This window comes from Zalophus californianus, chromosome 14 (assembly GCF_009762305.2).
Source record: "Zalophus californianus isolate mZalCal1 chromosome 14, mZalCal1.pri.v2, whole genome shotgun sequence".
Classification (NCBI taxonomy): domain Eukaryota; kingdom Metazoa; phylum Chordata; class Mammalia; order Carnivora; family Otariidae; genus Zalophus; species Zalophus californianus.
The window spans coordinates 62,662,713-62,679,862 of NC_045608.1; the positions used below are offsets into that span (position 1 = coordinate 62,662,713).

Consider the following 17,150-nt stretch of genomic DNA (forward strand, 5'->3'; position numbering starts at 1 on the left):
TCAAATAATATATACTCTTTTTCTTTAACATCTAATATGTAAGGGAATAGTTCCAGTTGGTAGTCAGAAACAAAACAAAACACTATTTTCCCCACTGTTTCCAGACTCTTTGGACACTCTAGTGCATTTATTGTCCCCCTGTAATTCTTTTGTTCAGTTCACATCTCTTTTATATTTATCTTTCCATTAATTTCCTCTAAGAATTATTAGCACTTGCATTCTAATTAATTTACAAATTTGGGTGTAATTTTATTGAGCTTTTTTTATTGGCATATAGTTGACATACAGTATTATCTTGCTTTGAGGTGTACAGCAGTGATTTAACAATTATATACATTATGAAATGATCACCATAAGTCTAGTTACTGTCTGTCACCAAAGTTATTAACAATATTATTGACTATATTCCTTGTGCTGTACTTTATATCCCCTTATTTGTTTTATAACTGGAGGTTTTTTTAATGGTAACAGTAACTATACTTAAAAGATGATTTTAATAATGCATGTTCACTTTAAGGAGAATGTATGATACAAAAAAACCCCTCATTTACATTCAGAAGAAAGATAAAAGAAAGATAAATTGAGTATCGAGAAATAGCAGTAAATTTATTTTATTTTATGTAATGTTTTCCCTAAGATATAAAAGTAGCAGCATATACTTTTTTTTTTGATCTTAACTGTCTGTAAGCATAGTAATAAGACTGATTCTTGGAATATGCTTTTTAAAGTCCACATTTTATAATTACTGACTAAGTTTTAGACTAGACACTTGGTCATTTCTTATAATTTCAAAATGTCTGATTTGTTTAAGGATTGTATTGAATTTGTAAACATGTAAATTATATCTTTTCAGAACTTCTTTAGAAAGTATGCACCAAGTGAGAATGGGCCAAATGGGATCAGTGCTGAAGTTATGGACACATATGTTAAAAGCTGTGGTAAGTTTTTCAAACTCTACTTCCATTGATACATTGGAGTCAAGGAAATAGGCTATCCCAATGTTGCCATATTCATACACATTTACACTTAGCACATTGTAGGATTTTATCTTAGTCCTTTTGGGCTGCTGTAACAAAATACCAGAGGGTGGCTTATAGGCTGGAAGTCCGAGATAAGGTACCAACATGGTCAGGTGAGGGCCCTTTTGGGGTGGAAGACTTTTTGTTGTATTTTCACCTGGCAGAATGGGCTAGGGAGCTCTGTGGGCTCTCATTTTTGAGTTTTTAGGATGGTAAGCACCTCCTAATACCATTACCCTGGGCAGTAGGATTTCAACATAAGAATTTTGGGAGGATGTAGACATTCCAGTCATGGCAGATTAAAATGCTCTATAAGAAGATGATTGAAAGATATAAAATCCTGATAAAAGAAGTCATTAATGTTTTGACATAATAGTAGTAACAAGGTGTAAATTCTGTTTAGTCTTTAATGGGTGTGTCTTTGCAATCACTTAACTGTGTTACCATTACAATAGTTATCTCTTCCTGGAAGCTGTTAATTTTCCCCTAAATTTTCCCTGTGTTTGGGTAACTGCAATTAGTAGACTGTGGGAAAAATCTCAGTAATAATTATGGTTTAGATAAATCTCAAGAGCTGTGTTAGGAGGATGTCTCTCATATTTTATTTTATGGTCCCTTCCTGGAAATAAGTAAGTGGTAGAATGCCATAGGGATTAATTCAATGTTTCGACCATTTATGCCTACTTATCCTCATGAAGTTTATATTCTAGAGGATTTTTTAAAGATTTTCTTAAGAGGTTTTTTTTGTTTTGTTTGTTTGTTTTTAAGAACTAGATTGTTTAAGGGAGGGTTAATAAAGGAGTTGACACTAGAGTTGAGCCCTGGATGGGATGTGGTATGTGATAAGTTATTCTTATTTTATTTAAAATTTTATGTTTATGTCCCTATTTATACCTGTCCTTAAGTTAGGGGGAAACAAGTAAGGGGCTTTAATAGACATATAACAGTTGTATTTAAACTTTCATATCATTTTTTGGCTTGTAAACTGCTTATACATGACATTTTTTTATTTTTCACAATGTTCCTGTGAAGTAGTATTGCAGATTATTTTAGACAACATAATTTCTTCACAAATTTATACTTGATGATGCAGTTTTGGCTTAGAAGTATAGAGAAAATGTAATATTTCTGGGAACTTTAAAAGCACCGAAATAAAATATGTATGTATATTAAAATCCTTTACAGTTTTGATCTTATTTTTACTGAAGGAATGTAACATATGTTACATGTAACTGTGTTTACCCATAAAAATGACCACATACAGTGTAGATTTAGAACTAAAAAAAATTGATTGAGACATTCCAGAGAAAAATGTATTCTTTCTTTTTACTTACCCTTGCTCTCCTACTCTGTGTTTTTCTTCTTTCTCTCTTACCGTCCCTGCTTTCATTCTTTGCTTTCCCCTTTCTCTTCTTTCCTGTTTTTTTAGACCTTCAACTCTGTTTTATTTGTTCTAAAAAAATTACATATCATGTAAAGACGAGGCTAGACAGCTAAGATTACTCACGTGACAGTTCATACTGTCTTTTATAACAAGGCTTGTCAGTCACGTCTCCTGTCCATGGCCTCTCTGTGGCTTGGGCTTCTCAGAACTGGGTTCCAAGAGGAAGTACTCTCAGAGACAGGAAATTGCTGGTGTCTGAAGGCCTGGACTGGAGAGTCACAGAGCCTGCCTGGATCCACCTTGAATGAAAAGTGTGGCTATCTTTTTTTATATTTATCCTAGTTCTCAGGATGCTGAGATATTTCACACGCCTTCCAACAATTATCTTGTGTCTTCTTACTGAACTTTTAGGTATTATAAACTTTTTTACATTATAAATCTGTTTAATAAAGAATGCTTTTTTCTACTTGAAATATAAACACACATATCATTTATAAATATTGACTAAAATTTGAAAATTTTAGTAAAATTACTAGAACAGTATATTATGGATACATGTCATAGTGTTGTACCTTTTATATAATGTCCCATTTCTTCCCAAGACCCAGTGAAAATATGACTGGCTTTTTCATTTAAAAAAAGTAGCCATTTAAATTACACCTCTTGGACACTTAAATTGAAATTGGATCTTGTACCTCTCTTTTTCTCCAAGTATTACACATTTATTCCTTCCCCGATAATTGATTTGATGGCAGGCCTTATCTTTATCTTACTTTGAATAGCCTTCTGTTTCCTATATATCTTGTTGTGTTACAAAATAATCCTTTGTGTTTCGGTGAGTTTGGTAGCATTCCAGGTTGTATTGGAGGTTGAAAGCCATTATTTGAATTTTTCATTAGAGGATTTAGTGATTAATAAGTTGCTAGCTACTTTGTACTGGAATGTGATTGTCAGACAGTATCATATAGATGTATGTGTAACTTTCGTTTTAGAAAGTAAAGTTTTGAGTTTTGGGCAGAGTGTAAGAAGAAAGTGATAATAGTTACGGTGACATTTCCAGATTATGCAAGGTTTCAGGTCTGTATCATGCAACTAAATTTGAGAACATTAATTATTCTTACACACATATCATTACTAAGTAAAGGGAAATAATTGTTTAGATGCCTAATATTTCTCTGTATTTTACTTTAAATCAAAGTTGTATTATAAAACCAATTTGAAGAAATTTCACATGAGGTCATAATACTAATGGGCAGTATCCTTTGGACAAGATTCTCTTGGACAGGTATAGTATTTCCACTGAAGTTAAAGATAGCTTCAGTTCCTCTAAAAATCCCATGATCTACTTTGTGTCGTCTCAGATTGTTCTGAATCTATTATCTGTGTCCTAAAAATTTCTGGGGATCATCCCACTCTTAATTCAGATGTCTTTTTCAGGATGTACTCCTTCTCTTAAGCATTGACACTTGAAAGAATTATTGGAACATTCTCAATTCACACCCCCAACATTTATATAAATGTGAAAGAGAGAAGATCATATGCTATCTCACTTGACTTAAAAAAACGTAAATTAAAGTGACCATCAAACCTATTTATGACCCCAACCCACTGAGGCATTATTTTCCTTTGGAAAATAATTCAGTAGTAACAAGGAAATATTATTGTAAAAGCAAATGCGATAAGAGAGTAGTTTATCAAAACATCTTGCCTTTTCAGTAGAGACAGGCAAGATTTATGGCATGTCTAGTTACATAAAAATTTTAGGTCAAAAGCACTGTTGCTACACATTGAATCATTATTACTCTAGAGGGATAGCTAAACAACTTGAAACAAAGTAGTGGTAAAACTAATTTATAATTAACAAAGAGTAAGTTGTAGCATACAACAACTCAAGTGCATTGATACACAGTGGTGTTCTTTTTGAAAATTGTAGTTCAACTATCCTCATAAGCATATCATCAGTAGGAGTTTTGTATCCTTCACAAGTATTGAGCGACAAACCAGATTTCTAAGTGACTCACATCTTAGAAAGCTCAGTGTACTAAGCTCTTATGTGTTCTCTTTATGAATACCAGATGTAATACCCTTTGATAAGTCACTCACTGATTTTTTTCGTGGAGGGCCATTTGTTATTTGTGGAATTGTGTATTTTGCAGCAGTTTTAGAGCAGTGCTGCTACTGCACAGGTAAGCCATGGACCAGCAGCACTGGCTTCATCTGGGAACTTGTTTCTATTAGTGAGTGCCAATGCTTTGTCCCTGATGTTTTTGTTTTGTTTTGTTTTTCTTTTTTTATTAACATATAATGTATTATTTGTTTCAGGGATACAGGTCTGTGATTCAGCAGTCTTACACAATTCACAGCGCTCACCATAGCACATACCCTCCCCCATGTCTGTCATCCAGCCACCCCATCCCTCCCACCCCCACCACTCCAGCAGCCCTCAGTTTGTTTCCTGAGATTAAGAATTCCTCATTTCAGTGAGATCATATGATACTTGTCTTTCTCTGATTGACTTACTTCGCTTAGCATAAGACCCTCTAGTTCCATCCATGTCATTGCAAATGGCAAGATTTCATTTTTGATGGCTGTGTAATATTCCATTGTGTGTGTGTGTGTGTGTGTGTGTGTGTGTGTGTGTGTGTGTGTGTGTGTGTGTACACATACCACATCTTATTTATCCATTCATCTGTCGATGGACATCTAGGCCCTTTCCATAATTTGGCTGTTGTAGACATTGCTCTTATAAACGTTGGGGTGCAGGTGCCCCTTTGGATCACTACATTTGTATCTTTGGAGTAAATACCCAGTAGTGCCATTGCTGGGTCGTAGGGTAGCTCTATTTTCAACTTTCTGAGGAACCTCCATACTGTTTTTCTAAAGTGGCTGCACCAGCTTGCATTCCCACCAACAGTGTAGGAGGGTTCCCCTTTCTCCACATCCTCACCAACATCTGTCGTTTCCTGACTTGTTAATTTTAGCCATTCTGACTGGTGTGAGGTGGTATCTCACTGAGGTTTTGATTTGTATTTCCCTGATGCTGAGTGATGTTGAGCACTTTTTCATGTGTCTGTTGGCCATTTGGATGTCTTCTTTGCAGAAATGTCTGTTCATGTCTTCTGCTCATTTCTTGATTGGATTATTTGTTCTTTGGGTGTTGTTTGATAAGTTCTTCATAGATTTTGGATACTAGCCCTTTATCTGATATGTCATTTGCAGATATCTTCTTCCATTCTGTCAGTTGTCTTTTGGGTTTGATGACTGTTTCCTTTGCTGTGCAAAAGCTTTTTATCCTGATGAAGTCCCAACAGTTCATTTTTGCCCTTCCCTTGCCTTTGGCGATGTTTCTAGGAAGAAGTTGCTGTGGCTGAGGTTGAGAAGGTTGCTGCCTGTGTTCTCCTCAAGGGTTTTGATGGACTCCTGTCTCACATTTAGGTCTTTCATCCATTTTATGAGTTTATTTTTGTGTGTGGTGTAAGGAAATGGTCCAGTTTCACTCTTCTGCATGTGGCTGTCCAATTTTCCCAACACCATTTGTTGAAGAGACTGTCTTTTTGCCATTGGACATTCTTTCCTGCTTTGTCGAAGATTAGTTGACCACAGAGTTGAGGGTCCATTTCTGGGCTCTCTATTCTGTTCCATTGATCTATGTGTCTGTTTTTGTGCCAGTAGCATACTGTCTTGATGATTAAGCTTTGTAATAGAGCTTAAAGTCCAGAATTGTGATGCCACCAGCTTTGCTTTTCTTTTTCAACATTCCTCTGGCTATTCGGGGTCTTTTCTGGTTCCATACAAATTTTAGGATTATTAGTTCCATTTCTTTGAAAAAAGTTGATGGTATTTTGATGGGGATTGCATTAAATGTATAGATTGCTCTAGGTATCCCCTGATGTTTTGATCAGAATCTTCATTTTAACAGGATTCCCAGGGGATTCTTATGTACATTAAAGCACTGGAGAGGGCTTTCCAACCTTCTCTGGTGTGTATAACAATCACTTTCTGGCCACTGCCCCTAGAAATTCTGATGCAGCAAGACTGAAGCGGGCCCTAAGCATCTGCATTTTTAACAGGCTTCTACGTGAGAGTGATGCTGCCAGTCTGTGCCTCACATTTTGAAGAGCAGTTCCCCAGATCAGGAGTCAGATCACTTTTTCCCTCAAGCCTTCCACATATGAAATATTATAGGCTTATTCAGGCCACGTGGTCTCTAGTACAGCCATTCAACCAGTTGCTCAAGAAATATGTAAATGAATGGGTGTGGCTGAGTTCCAGTAAACTTTGTTTATAAACTGAAAACAGAGGGGGTCCAGCTTTGGCCAGCAAGCTGTATTTGCTCATCCTTTATGTCAGTGACCTTCAAATTCCTCAGTGGATCACTTAATGTGTCAACGGTTGCATTCAGCTGAAGTTCACGTAATCTGTAGTGGTTTGCACACACAAGTCATTGTCTTTTTTTGTAGGAAGCCCAGATGTTAGCCACTGTATTTGTTTCAGCTGCTTACAGATTTTAGGGCCAGCCAAGGTCTTTGTGATTCTCTTCGCCTTTTCCCTTTGGTCCTGAATGACTTTTGCCAACACAGTCATCATGTTTGCAGTCTCACCAGCCCGGCGAAAAACGCTGAAAGGCTCACTCCTCAGCTCGGTCTGCTCCATCTTTCAAAATGCTCATCATCACAAAACGACATTTGCTTACAGTTCCCTGGGCATGCCTAAGTGCAGGCGAGTCTGGGAAACACATTCTCATATCTAGCCACAGTCTCACCCCCCACATCCTTGGTTTGTTTTAAGGAAGAAGCATAAAGAGGACAGTGCATAGGCAAACGACTAATTCCTGTCACATCACAGGCTATTTTGAGAGTAACCGATTTGTTACAGTTACGTGAAAATTGTTAGTAGAAACATTTTTTTTTAAGATTTTTATTTATTAATTTGACACAGAGAGACACAGTGAGAGAGGGAACACAAGCAGGGGGAGTGAGAGAGGGAGAAGCAGGCTCCCCGCGGAACAGGGAGCCCGATGTGGGGCTCGATCCCAGGACCCTGGGATCATGACCTGAGCCGAAGGCAGACGCTTAACGACTGAGCCACCCAGGCACCCCTAGTAGAAGCATTTTTGGAATGATAGTATGCTTTCCTACATTCTGTACATATGGATGTATTTTGAAATACATATAAAATTTTATCTATAATTAGAATATGGTTAGTTATTCTAAACAAATATACTTGAGCTTAAATATCTTGTTGAGTATTGCATGTATCTAAATAGCCACTTTGGGGAACAGGGGCTCTACAGTGCAGAAGTCGCCTGAGCAAGGAGTTTAGAATCAGAGTTAGGTTCAAATCCCAGCCCAGTGACCTTGGACAATCTTGTTAGCTTCTGGAGTCTGAGCTGTTTTCATTTAGATGGTATTTGTAATACTTAACTGTCATCATTATAAGGGTTAGAGATGATGAATATAATGTACCTAGCTAAATAACCTTCAGTAAGTTGTAACTGTGATTAATTAATAATTAAAGATTAACCCAGTGAAATTAATTTGGTCATTAACAGGTGGTCCAGTCTTTTTTCTACATACTAACTGAAATAAACATGTTTTTGTAAATACTGGTGTAGTCATGTGTATGTTTGCCAGTTGTATTTCTTATCAGGTTACTAATGGGAGCAGTAGAATGGATAATCTTCAAAAAGGTGTTATTTGCTTAATTTTGTTTGAGCATTTTCAACACGTGACAGGTTTCCAGATTTTTTTTTGAAGAGAAAGATAAAAGAATAAAGCTAGAGCTGGTGACTCTGCCCTTAGCCCTGCTCATGTAATTTCTCTTAATACTTGAGAAGATTATGCCGTGAACTTAAGTGCTGTTACCACTTGCATGAATTCAGTTGTTTTTCTATCTGCTGACACTTCACGATTGTTTCTCTAAAGATTTTTCTTTTAAACCCTGCATTTACTTATTTTATCTTATAGATAATGGGGTTGTGGGATGGTTGACTTCATTATGTGTATTTCTGTAGACACTTCTTTTTCTCTTTCATCTTGTAACGTGTCCAATTTGAAACGAGAAGTGGGAGAATCATGTTACAATTAATGTTCCTGAAGCCTGAATTAACTTTTGATATAAGTGACTTTTATAATTTGACAAAATTCTACAAGATATTTTTTCTCATGCAAATAGCAATTTATATTGAGTTTCAAGTGATAAACTCTTCATAGAATCAAAGAAGATTACACATGAGAATTAGGTGAGAAATCAAAAAGTAGTAATCAAATTGAAATTAAAGTAATACAGATTGTTTTTTTTAATTTTTTTAAGATTATTTATTTATTTATTCATGAGAGCGAGAGAGAGAGAGGCAGAGGGAGAAACAGGCTCCCAAGGAGCAGGGAGCCCGATGCGGGACTCGATCCCAGGACCCTGGGATCATGACCTGAGCTGAAGGCAGACGCTTAACCATCTGAGCCACCCAGGCACCCTACAAATTGCTTTTATATATTCATTTGTATGTTTAACTTGGTTTGCATGTGTTTTTCACTATTTTTTTTAACTGTTATTTGCAGCTGGATATTGTGTGATTACATACATCCTTGGAGTTGGAGATAGACACCTGGATAACCTTTTGCTAACAAAAACAGGTAATAAGTGCAGGTAATATCTGGCTACTAGCAGATATATACATTTTATATGCCAGTGATTTTTACTGTGGAATCTGCTTAGTAACAAAACAAGTTACATAAGTGAAAATAAATCATATGTCTTAAAAATCCCTTTTTATGGTGCCTTTGAAGGAAACTCCCATCCTTTACAAGAATCACTTTTTTTTTTTTAAGATTTTATTTATTTACTTGACAGAGCGAGAGAGCACAAGCAGGGGGAGAGGCAGAGGGAGAGGGAGAAGCAGGCTCCCTCCTTCCCAGCACGCTGCTGGGCTTGATCCCAGGACACTGGATCATGACCTGAGCCAAAGGCAGACACTTAACCGACTGAGCCACCCCAGTGCCCTCAAGAGTCACTTTAGTAGTAACCCCACAGGTGGTCATCTAACCCTTCTGAAAATGCCTTCTTTGGTGGAAAGCCCATAATGTATGCAAGCAGTTGAGTCTCTTACTGTACAGCTCTAGTTAGAGTGTTGGAATATTCTTTCTCTTACCAAACTGTACTTAACTCACATTAATCCCTGTCTTTAATTTTTTGCTTTTCCCCTTGGAGTTTCATGGAATAATTATTCTCATCCCCCTCCTCCTGTTAACTCTTGAGCCCCTTGGCTTTAACACCATCTGTAAGCAAACAGCTTACAGCTTACAGAGCTTACAGCTCTGTACTTCAGTCCATTTCATGAAGCTTCAGACTGAAATATCCAGCCACTTATTTGACATCCCAGTTATGTGGCCAGTTGTAAAAGTTGTTTGCTTCCTCCATTATCTCTGTAATAACCTGCTCCTCACTTCATTTTTTCCATCTCAGTAAATTGCGGCATCATCCACCCAATTGTTTAAGCCCCAGGCTTAGGAGTCATTTTTAATTCTACTCTAGGTGTCATCTCACATATCAAAACTATTAATAGATCTTGTCTACTCTTCTCCCAAATGGATCATGAAGTTACCCACTCTCTCCATTTCCACTGCCTTGCCCCCATTTGAAGCCACCAACATCTTTTGCCCAAACTATTTGAATGAAATCTGAACTCTATACTGTGGTAAAGTTGTGACTTGCCCATACTGACCAGTTTGAATGTGTCAATGTCAAACCACTCCTGCCTCAGGCAAATGCCCCTGTTGTTTTTCTCTCTGGAAAGCTCTTCTCTCAAATCATTTCATGCCTAACTTTGGTTATTAAAGGCTAAGTTCAGGTGACCTTTCCTTAGAATAGCCTTTTCTAATTCTCTGATCTGAAATGGTACATACTTGCCCACCGCCCTTCTCCATTACTCTGTTGTTGTTTTGCTTTCTTTAAAGCACTTAGCCACTAGCCTAAGCTCTCTTTTTTGTATAATTCAACAAATATTTATTGAGCACCTACTATGTGTCAGGTATTGTTCTAGGTACAGGGGATACCAAAAAGAACAGAACAGACACAAATCCAGGTCCTTGTGGAGCTTGTTGACTTCTTATCATCATCTCCCATTCAGGACGCAGGTTCCATGTGAGCTGGGACCTTGTCCATCCGGTTTGCTACCATGCCTCCAGAGCCTTGAATAGCACCTAGCTAAAGTGATTGATAAATCACTGTTGACTTAATGAATGAATAAATATTGCTGCTCTTCTGTGTAGTCTTTTCTTCCCTGGGCTAAATAATTCAAGTTTCATCAGCCTTCCACAGAAAATAGATTTTAAGTTACTCTTAAAATGGTCTCTCAGGTAAGAACATTTTCTGTTTTGTTAGAATTTCTTCAAAATGTGACACCAAGAATTTAACACATCAAATGTAACTTAATACAGCAAATGTAGTCTAATTATTAATACATAATTAACCCTCTTAATTCACATCACCTGGAATTTCATATATTTAGTTTTAATTAGTGTGACAAATTATCTGTGGTAGAAATTGCATGTGGGAACCACATCTGTGTCAAGGCCAGGCAGTCCCTTTAGTAACCAGGACCAAGGAATGTCATAGAGGTTCTTGCCAAATTCGCCAGTTTAGCACAGGATAAAACATTACAGTGTGTTTGGAGAGAATTGTAAGTTGGAAAAGGTTTTCCTATGTTATCCCTTAACTCTCTTTTTCAGTTAAATCTTTTAACCACAAGAATCAAAGTACCAAAGTGATTCCATTTGTTTTTGTGTTGTAATCATTTTGTAATTACAGTGAAATTACCTGCTGTATAGAGTGGCATTACATCTGTAATGTTATTTTCACATATCTTGTCTCCTTTTGGAAATTCATAAATAATAGACCTTTTTCTTTTGGACTTGGAGAACTGCTCTGTCACATGAGAGAGAGAGAGAGAGAGAGAGAGTGTGTGTGTGTGTGTGTGTGTGTGTGTGTAGGGATATTTTAAGAATAAGATTTGGAAAGCGGAGTCTATTTAATATACTTTGGTGGTCCAGGTCACAGTTACTTGTCTTAATGGAATTAGAAGTATAAAATTTCTGAAGCAGAGGTTTTAAGCCTCTTGTCACCAGTTTTCCACTAGAGGGTGCTCCAAATTTGGCTTTAAAAATAAAAAACTTTGGGGAGCCTGGTGATGGGTATTAAAGAGGGCACATTCTGCACGGTGCACTGGGTGTTATACGCAAATAATGAATCATGGAACACTACATCAAAAACTAATGATGTGATGTATGGTGATTAACATAACATAATAATAAAAAAAAAAATAAAAAACTTACCATGTGCTAGATGAGAGATACATTCTCTTTCTTTTGAAACAGCATTTCTTTCAGTTATTTTTTCTTAACTTGCCTTTAGTTGTTTCATCAGTTTATATCATACAGTTACAATGTTAAGTCTTACTAGGATAAATGTTAATTTTCAAGTTCAGTTTGAATGAAATTAGATTATGTAAGGAAACACCAATTATGTCAAGATAAATGGAAGTATAATGCATTCCTCAACTTCTAAAAATTTTTAATGATTTATTTTTAAATTTTTTGTCATTTTATAGTCATTGTGTCATTTTATAGTGCTTATAGTCATTTTTTGCTGAAAGTCCATATTTCAAAGAGGTTTTAAGTTACATTAATTACATATATGTTGTAATTAGACTTTGTATAGTTTAGACAACTATTATATATTTAAAGTGAATTTTGAATGTGGTTCATTGCAGGAAATACACTAAGTACTTGTAATTAAAAATGCCTCGAATAACATGAAGCCCTTCCGTTGTATATTTTTAGATCCGTTATGCCTTCAACACAGACTGCGACATGTTAAAATTTTAGATTCTCTTCTATAACTCTCCAATCTCAGTCTTGGTGGAGCAGTTTTTTTTTTTTTTTTTTAATGACAAATAACATTTCTCCCATTCTTCAAAATAAAATACCTTTTGTCTTCTGATTTGCCAGCCTGAATAGGTTTAGTGTCTAGGACTCTGCTTTGGGATGAATGTGGTTTTTTAGAATGGTAATCACAGTTCCACTGGTTCATCTATGTCCAGTTCCCTGGTAAGAGAGGTGGTTCAGAGAGGAAGAAGACACCTAAATTTCATTTTACTGGGTATCTCTTGGGGATTTGCCCCCAACACGCTGTTGTACCTGTAAATTTAGATGAGACTCAAAAGGGTCAGAATGATAACTTTAGGAGTGTGTGGAGGAACATGTTTCATTGCATAGAAAGAATTGTAAAATGTATACAATAATAGTGTGCAAAAATGTGAAATGTGAGTCTTGATTCTAGATTTCCCAGAAAATTTTTTGCCTGTATTTATTGGGTTGTGGATACTTTTGCTTTGTTGAAGTATCCTCAGCTTGTCCAGCAGAGGGCAATGTGTGTCCACCATAAATGTGAAAGTCTGGAAATTCCTTTGTCAATGTATTGCCATGTGGTCGCTTACAACATTGCTTTCCTGAAGCAAATTTGGAGTGAGTGGTGTTTAACTTATTAATGCAGTGAAATAGTATTTTCTGGGCAAGAAATTAAAAATTTAAGCTCTACAATGGGATTGGAAAACGTGATTTTTTTTCAGAGTTGGTGTCCTTTGAGGAAGCTTTTAGAAGTTTATCCAGGGTAATCTGATTGTGGCAGGGCTCAAATAGAACATAATTTGAGTTTATCTCAACTCTCAGGAAAGTTTTTTGTGTTTTTGTTTTTTGTTTTTTCATTTTTTTAAATTTGAGGGGGAAAAAACAGGACCAGTGTACCTGAAAAACTTTGTTGTTTATGATAAAGGGACTTTACAGTAGGATGAACATTTATTTTTTTTTTTTAAAGATTTTATTTATTTATTTGACAGGGAGAGACACAGCGAGAGAGGGAACACAAGCGGGGGAGTGGGAGAGGGAGAAGCAGGCTTCCCACTGAGTAGGAAGCCCGATCTGGGGCTCGATCCCATTACCCTAGGATCATGACCTGAGCCGAAGGCAGACGCTTAACGACTGAGCCACCCAGGGTCCCCTAGATTGAACATTTAATATTAGTATATAAATAACAGAAAAACATTCACAAGTGGAAACTAGGAGCTAGGTGTGTGTAGTAAATGGAAAGTTCAGTGTAGATCCTAAGGATGGCTCTTCCAATCTGGAGTTGTACATTTGTGTAGTGAGAGGAGTGGTGGTTTTTTGGTCTGTCTCAGCACTTCAGAGTAATAAATACTCTCTGAATCTTTTGTCTAAAAGCTTGAAGTTAAGAAAGTCATTGTTAGCCTAACTGGGTACTTTTCTTCTTTATCATTCTTTAATTTTTATGAAGTTGGTTCACTTCCTTTTTTAATTTTGAGGAACAGTCTCACATAGAGTTAATATTCAGGCTCTAAAGTAAAAAGTCTGGGTTCAAATTGCCTCTCCACCATTGGGTTACTTTGGGTAAGTTGTTTATATCTGTGACTCAGTCTCTTTTCTGAATGTGCAAATAATAACAGGACCTCTTTTTGGTGGTAGTGTGAGGGTTGAATGAGACAATATGGTAGAGTTTTTGTATATACTGAGCGTATAGTAAACATTCCTTAAGGGCTGGCTAGCTATTACGGTTTTGTTTGTTTTACTACCAGGAAATAAGAATGCTTTCCTTTTTTGGCTTATGTAGCTTTTATTTGGAGTCATAATTTTAGGCATAAAAAAATTATTTCAAAAATTTCTTTTTCCCACCCTAAAATCCAAACTCTTTTAAGTTACTGCCTTTTAAATTCTGTTTTGAGTGGCTCTTTATCTTAGTAGTATAGGAAATTTTGTTTATTTATTTATTGAGAGAGAGGGGTGGGTTGGGCAGAGGGAGAGGGAGACCAGAGAATCTTAAGTAGGCTCCATGCCCAGCGTGGAGCTTAATGTGGGGCTTGATTTCAGGACCCTGAGATTATGACCTAAGTCGAAATCAAGAGTTGGACACTTAACTGACTGAACCACCCAGGTGCCCCAGTATAGGAAGGTTTATAAAAGAGAAACAGTCAATGTGATCATTGATTTCATCTTATTCTTTCTGTCTTTTAAGGTAAACCTTGAGATTTTGAAAAGAAACATGTTTGATTATGTGTTTTATTTTTTTCTTGGGGCATAACAGAGTAGTTCAAAATCTTACCTACGAAGAATTTAGTTAACTATTCAAATGGTCGTGCTTCCTAAGGTGTTTGTATTTAAGTTAATTAGTTTGGTATGTACAATATACTGTAAAATCTAAATCTATAGACTTACTTTCTTAATGTGATTATTTATTTCTGGGACTTGAAAGAAGGGGGCAAAAAAATTTTATGCATTTAGTAGGCACCCAGTACATGCTTTTATTTTTATTTATTTACTTATTTTAAGATTTTATTTATTTGAGAGAGAGTGAGAGAGAACATGAGAGGGGAGAAGGTCGGAGGGAGCAGCAGGACTCCCCGCTGAGCAGGGAGCCCAACGTGGGACTCAAGACCGGGACTCCGGGATTATGACCTGAGCCGAAGGCAGTTGCTTAACCAACTGAGCCACCCAGGTGCCCTAGTAAATGCTTTTAAAAGGAATAAATGAACTAAGTTTTTTCATGTCATTTTTATCCATCCTTAGGTTTTCTAGAATAATCTGTTTCCTGCCTACACTTATTTTTACTATAGACCATGGACATAGTATTATTTGCCAGTTTGATTGGTTTTTCTCAGGTCACGTATGCAAAAAAGAACCAAGCACATAAGACCACCCCTTTTAATCGATAAATACTTTTTTAGTCTTTATTAATACTTTTTTAGTCTTTATTAATCATTACTTTAGATGCTTAGATAATGAGAAGGACTTAACCTTCATGTGAATAGTTTTCTTTTTAGACACTTTAAAATCTGAGTTTTTGAAAGTTTCTTGAATATTCAGTATGGGGAAGTCAGCCTTCTTATGTTTACTGAAACCTATCATAAAGAAAATGTTAATGGTTGCTGTAAAGGGTGCTTTTTTTGTTTGTTTGTTTTAGAAGGACATCGTTTCTTCTCATTAGAAGTAATAAAAAATGATAAAGTGCTATATTCTTTGTGCCTAAGGAGCTGGAAATTACTTCATGGACAAAATAACTTAGACTGAGTCATGAAGAATGTGTTGGGTTTCTATGGGATACAAGTGGGAAAAAAGCACACATTCCAGTAAAAGTACCCAGAAGCTGAAATAAGCAGTGCCTTTGCAGGTAATATATAGGTTGGTTAGATAGGTTTAAGGTCACATTGTGGAGACAAATCCATCTACCTCCTTTTGTATCACCTTTTACATGGCAAAGCTTAATTCAATGGACATAAAACTGTAGATTAGGATATTACTTTTTTTTAAGTTTTCTTATTAGGTGATATGTATCTTAAAGCTGGGTAGACACTGTATTTGTTTTCTTTTGCAATAAATTATTTTGGAGAGGGTTAAATTTTAATGTACTTTAGAACATTTAAGTTCCATCATAGACTAGCAACCATAAATTAGATTAATAAAAAGCTAGTACATTTTTATAGTGACCCTTTGAAAAAAAATGTGTCAAGTTTTAAAGTAATGGGGTTGTACAACACAGGGAAACTGTAACCATTAGTACTGAATATAAGTTTTAATTCAGTGGGGTGATTACCTTGCCACTGTCCGCTCCACAGTGACCTAACTGCGGTTGAGAATTGTATTAGTATAAAGTAGATCAGAAGTCCTCAAGCTTTGGCTTGTATCAGTATTACCTGGAAAGCAAGTTAAATTACAGATTGCTGGGCCTCAGGCTCAGTTTCTGATTCAGTACATATGGTAGGGTCCGAGAATTGGTTTCAGTAGCAAAGAAAACTACCCATAATTATCTGAAAAGGTTATTAAAATTGTCCTTCCTTCTAAGAGTCCGTATCTATTTAGAGGCTGGATTCTTTTCTCTTACTTAAATCAAAACAATGTATCATAATAGATAGAAGCAAATATGAGAATCCAGCTGTCTCCTATTAAGCCAGACATTAAAGAGATTTGCAAAATGTAGGGAGTGCCACTCACCTCACCAAATTTTATTTTGTATTAGAAAATAGTTATTAATCAGAAAAAAATGCTAAAATCTTGTTGATTTATTATTTTTAGATTAATATCTTTAAAGGGTCTCAGTTTTAATTCTAAATGCAGTAACTACAATAGAGGTAGCCCAACTAAAGCTTATTTGGGGTCCTCCATAATTTTTAAGAGCATGAAAGGGCCCTGAGACACAAAATTTTAGAATTGATCATCAAAGGCCATTTTTGGGGGGGGTTTATTGCTGTTGTTGTTGTTGTTTTAATCTTCAAAGGGTTTCTGTTCTGCTTTAGATGTTAAAGTAGTTCTCCAGAAGAAAAGAATACTTCAGGGAATAAAACCTTCATTGGCTTTAATGACTACAGAAAAAATGAAAATACATAACATTTAAAAATTTGTTTTTCTTGAATAGTTTGCCCCGTTTTCATTAGTTAGCTTAATTTTGTCCCTATTCATAAGAAACCTAAGGTCTTAAGTTGAATGTGAAAAAAATTTAAATGAAATATTTAGCAGATAATTGGAACGTCTATACTGATCTATACTTAATGTCTTATTGTTCTTCATTACTCAAAAACTATTACTAAAAAATATTTCATCACTACTGTGCTTTTAACTATAAGTGAAAATAGCTCTAACCAAGTATATTGTAAGGGCTTAACTAACTATTAAGCATTGGTAGTCTTG

General features: G+C 36.0%; 1 protein-coding gene across 2 annotated transcripts in view; it reads left to right on the top strand.

Moving 5' to 3' along the window:
• The window catches only part of PIK3C3 (phosphatidylinositol 3-kinase catalytic subunit type 3), a 136,707-nt gene that overhangs the window by 89,649 nt on the left and 29,908 nt on the right, over positions 1-17,150 (top strand). For both annotated transcript variants that reach the window (XM_027576730.1, XM_027576731.1), the window contains 2 exons: positions 854-938; positions 8,961-9,035. In XM_027576730.1, coding sequence (XP_027432531.1) covers positions 854-938; positions 8,961-9,035 — 160 coding nt within the window. The remainder of the gene's footprint in view (positions 1-853; positions 939-8,960; positions 9,036-17,150) is intronic.